At 38.2% G+C, this 4,665-nt stretch overlaps 2 protein-coding genes across 2 annotated transcripts in view; both read left to right on the forward strand.

Moving 5' to 3' along the window:
- LOC108974389 (leucine-rich repeat protein SHOC-2) overlaps positions 1-1,422 on the forward strand; it is a 9,637-nt gene extending 8,215 nt beyond the window's left edge. The window contains exons 3-6 of the mRNA XM_018942173.1: positions 327-509; positions 603-750; positions 811-1,122; positions 1,180-1,422. Of these exons, the coding sequence (XP_018797718.1) occupies positions 327-509; positions 603-750; positions 811-1,122; positions 1,180-1,303 (767 nt within the window). The 3' untranslated portion in view covers positions 1,304-1,422. The remainder of the gene's footprint in view (positions 1-326; positions 510-602; positions 751-810; positions 1,123-1,179) is intronic.
- Positions 1,423-4,510: 3,088 nt separating this feature from the next.
- The window catches only part of LOC108973908 (alpha-amylase 4N-like), a gene marked incomplete in the record, with an annotated part of 1,725 nt that continues 1,570 nt past the window's right edge, over positions 4,511-4,665 (forward strand). Inside the window, 1 exon segment of the mRNA XM_018941429.1 lies at positions 4,511-4,661. Within this exon segment, the coding sequence (XP_018796974.1) occupies positions 4,572-4,661 (90 nt within the window).

Below are 4,665 nucleotides of genomic sequence, written 5' to 3' on the forward strand. Positions count from 1 at the left end.
GCTCTAACGAACGCTGCAACGGCTTGCACCACTCACAGAAACAAATCGCGCGAAAACGTTTGTCCTGACTACCCCGGCGCTCGAAGACATCTGACCAGCTGCTCARTTGTTAGCTAGGAACGCCCTCTACCGAATCCAGTCAGCACGCGCACGATCCRAAGTACAGTCGCGGCGGAAGAAAATCAGTCCTATTATTTTCCGGATAAACCCTATATACCTAGATTTATCGACTAGACTTTAGACCATGTTCTTCTATGAATTATTATTCATCAATTATAATAGTAATTCGATTTTTAAACCCAATTTTCTTYCACATTCTATTTCAGAAATTGGTGCGCTGAAACAACTCGAAGAGCTCAACATATCCAAGAATCATCTTCAACGACTGCCAATACAGCTAAGCGAATGTCAGCGCCTAAACGTGCTCAACCTCAATGATAATGTCAACATCTGGCATATACCCGAGCGAATCTCCAACCTGCCATCACTACAATCGCTATCAGCGGATCGTACGTAACTTTTATTCAGCATTTGACTTGTTCTGCTCCTATCACAGCCTTCGTTGCGCTACATTTTCTGCAACTTTCCTACTTTTCTAACAGGTTGTGCACTTTTTTACCTGCCAGTGGCACTTTCTAAGTTCGTAAATCACGTCCGCATATTTCACAACACTTCCATTACTCATGTGCCCATGATCTATGAGAAGCCYTTTCAAACTTTCTATGACAATCGCGCAAAAGTAACACCCCCGTAAGTTCGTGTAACTAAAAACAATTATTTATATTCGTAACTCTTTAATCGTATTTCCAGCGCTGTGACACACGACAGTTTCTTCTGGGTGTTGGAAAARGAGACCAATACTAGACTACTACTGCCCTTCGGAACACGTCGCATCTTTTGTGTGCCGTCGCTAGACAATCAAGTCACACTTTACGACGATTGTTTAAGGGCAGTGCAGTATCTGAGTCGCTACATGCCATTGTGGGAGAATGTGGCGCTGAAGCAAATGCTACCGGAGAAGTTCATCTACAATCATATTGTGAATGGACCGACTGCCCGCTGTACAGTGCTGAATTGTTCCAACCCCTTGTACACCACCTACTACTTCATGGCTGTGAAACGGTATGCATTTATTGTGATTCTCCTTTGCTTATATTTACTCTCTCTTGCTCTGCGTAGGCGTGGCAGCTCATCGAAACAAATTTTCACCTGTTACTTTTGTTCAAATCACTGTGCGAATTTGTGGCTGTTGGCGAATGGCAAGAAATACTATCAGCTGGAATGGGAAGTGTGTGAGGATTAATGTGTTCGCAGCGTTACCGCTCAAACCTTGTAAACACTGATGTACATATAATGGTCGAGAAATTAATATAGTTTAATTAGTAAACGGCTAAGAAAATAAATTTAAGTAGACGAAATCAATTTGTAGACAAAAATTTTGGTATTCATTTGAAGGATATGAATTTGGATTATTTTTTTTATATATTTTCTGAGAAGATTGGCATTASTTAAAATGAAGTTGGCTGTCCAGTGTCGCTGTCCTAAACTTATTCCTTACGATTATAAAAATCTGCCACATTCATAYTGGTATGGGGATCCTCGTTGGATCTCCATTAACACTTTGCGTTCTAGCACTGGACCAATGGACCTCGTGTGCGTTCAGCAGGCGCTGGTCGATGACCCGCTCTTTTGTGATTGCAAGATAATATTGAATAATGCAGGAGATCTGCTGAACACTTGTCTTTGGCAAAGTTCGTCTTGCCGAAATCGTAAGGCTTCTTAATAGACAATATCTAATACCCATTCATGCGGTAAGGTTGGCGAAGGCAAGTTGTCAAAGTTGAATTTCTCTTCCATTTTTAAGTCTTTGCAGGAATGTGTTGAAAAATTCCGGCAGTCTAACATCGGCGCACCAGGAGACAGTGCAGAAATTAATATTAGCCGTCTCAACAAACTTGTGGAAGACTCAAAGCACTTTGTCGATTTTTAAGGGTCTTATGATCTGTTATATAMCMGTTTTACGTAATACTTGTACAACGRACCGGCATTCTAAGCTTTCCAAGTGAGGTTCTTATTAGGATCGACCTCATAAGTTAAACCAACCTAAACATCAATATAATTTCACAAAGAAGATAGGACTAGCTTTCGAAATTGGTACAAATAAAGGTGGGCTCAAAGAATGGTAGCATCATAGGTAAAATTATTAAGTCATAATGTAAGTATCGTCTACAAAGTTAGTCATATTATAAGTAATTAATACCCAAGTATATTTGTTGTGCCTAGAAACTCCAAAAYAATAGAATCACTGTTGCTCAACTCAAGTAGATGCAGTAATAGAAATCGAWAAAGATTAAGTTAAGGTTTTTGAAGTTGTTGAACTAACGGCAGACAGCAATATAAAAACCGTATGAAGGGGAAACTAATGCCTGATATTGCATTGACTGATTTTCGAGAACGTTATGACAATACCAGCAAGATGAGTAGTCAATACAAGGGAGTTCAGAACCACCTCCTCAATGATAGCGCACTTGAGTCCTCAAATGTTGTTGATCTCAGAAAGCCATATATAGAACTCTCCTAGCACAAAGTATTCGCCATTTGTTGGTATCTTCCACACATTTCAAGAAAAGAGGCATTACATAAAAGAGCGCCAACAATCGACTCCATTTGCAATTATCCCAACTGCAGATGTTCGATAAATGCAAGAAGACTTTTATGCTTTTTTGAATTGTTAGGTAGATAATAGTGCAAATCATCGTAAACTCCTTGTAAAGCAATACTATTCCACCGCCTCAAGACTTAAAAGAGATTAGAGATGGCATTCGAGATTGTTGTCCTCTACTGCATAGTATAGAGGAAACTATTCTTAGGATAGCTTAAATTACCCCACACCATCATACAAATGAGACTTTATTTCTTGATTTACGCCAATATGACTAACTTGTTTAAAAGAGGCAACTAACTTCGTGAAAACATATCCAATCAAAAATAAGCTGCTCAACTTGCAGCTTTGAAAATTGAGTTGTGTTCACGAAAACAGACCACATCTTAACTTTAGAAATAAGAAACTATGAAATTGCGTAGTGTAAAGAATGTTAACCATAATCAAATATATGGTAAATCGTTTCCTGCTACATAAATTCATATATAGCAAACAGAATTCCTTTCAAATCATGAAGAAAATGCGTGCCCCAGACCGTGACGACATTCCTAAATTTTGCTATCTAATCATAAGCTTATGTATGTACATATATTGAAAATGGATTATTGGCACTCCTTCGTACAAAAAATCTTCGTCTCGTAAGTGATTAGACCCCAATGAATTACTGAATTTTTATATGTCTGATAAGAATCGAAAATTAGTAAAACCATCACATATTGCCGTCAGCCACATAGGTAGAGCTTTTCGTTTACTAGATATAATGGGTGATCCAAGTAAAGGTACAACTTTTACAAATCGTTCAACAGTATTACGAAAGYTCACGTTTTGTAAAGAATGTGTTTCACRCGCTTCGTTGAACTTATGGTCAACATAATCGCCCTACTGAGCGTACTATTCGCAACACCTTCACCCATATGGAGACCCAGCATTTATTATTGGATAATATTCATTCGAATAGACCACGTCCAGCACGCAGTGAAAAAAACATAGCAGCCGCATCTGAGTGTGTATACGAAGACCGTGAAGAGTCGATTCGGCGCCGTTCGCAGCAACTCGGACTGTCCTGTGGAACGACTTGAGACATTTTCCGTCGAGGTTCTAAATTGAAAGCGTACAAAATACAGTTTGTGCAAGAACTGAAACCGTTCGACATTCCCAACCGCCGTCGCTTCTCTCCATGGGCTCTTGAAAASTTCCAAAAAGATCCGTCGTTTTTGAGCACAATTTTATTCATCGATGAGGCCCATTCCTGGCTCAATGGGTATGTATTATTATATAAACAAGCAAAATCACTGCACTTGGTGCGAAGAGCAACCTGGAGATATCCGAGAATTTTCTATATTTTATTTTATGTAAGGAACTTCGAAATGGATCATCCCATATTTCGGTCTATTTTGGTGAAATCAAAGATTATAATAAGACCTATAGATTAATTTAATTGCAAAAAACGATCATGATTGAAATTTACTTTATTCCCTTATTTTCAAAAACTAAAACTTAACTTTGGAGTTGAAAGCTTTAAAGCTTTTTCATCAAGCGGTAAATTTGTGTTGATATTAAAAACGCTTATCTCTTAACACAATGATTTTTGCATCAAACTTTCGATTTTATTATAATTTTTTATATGAATTGTTGGCAAAAGCACCACAAATCATAACCTAGCAAAAATGGTTTAAATTCATCGATAGCACTAATCACAATCTTCAGCTACCCGAAGTGGTAATTAATTTATGAATGCATTGGCAGATAAAGTACCACCAGCTGAGTCGGAGTTATGTACTTTATCATAACGAATTCGTATATAAAGCGTGTAGAGTTATAGCAACTTATTCAGTGTTGATTTTGCACACTACAAGTATACTGCAACGCGTTCTATTACACAATTTTAATTGAAATACAAATTCTAAACATGATTCTGACGAAAATCAGTTGTTGTGTGCTTTTGTTCCTACTCGGCTCCAACTACCAAGCTGACGCCCAATTCAATCCCAATTATGCAGCGG

Source organism: Bactrocera latifrons, unplaced genomic scaffold, assembly GCF_001853355.1.
Source record: "Bactrocera latifrons isolate USDA-ARS-PBARC rearing strain unplaced genomic scaffold, ASM185335v1 scaffold_111, whole genome shotgun sequence".
NCBI classification, from domain to species: Eukaryota; Metazoa; Arthropoda; class Insecta; order Diptera; family Tephritidae; genus Bactrocera; species Bactrocera latifrons.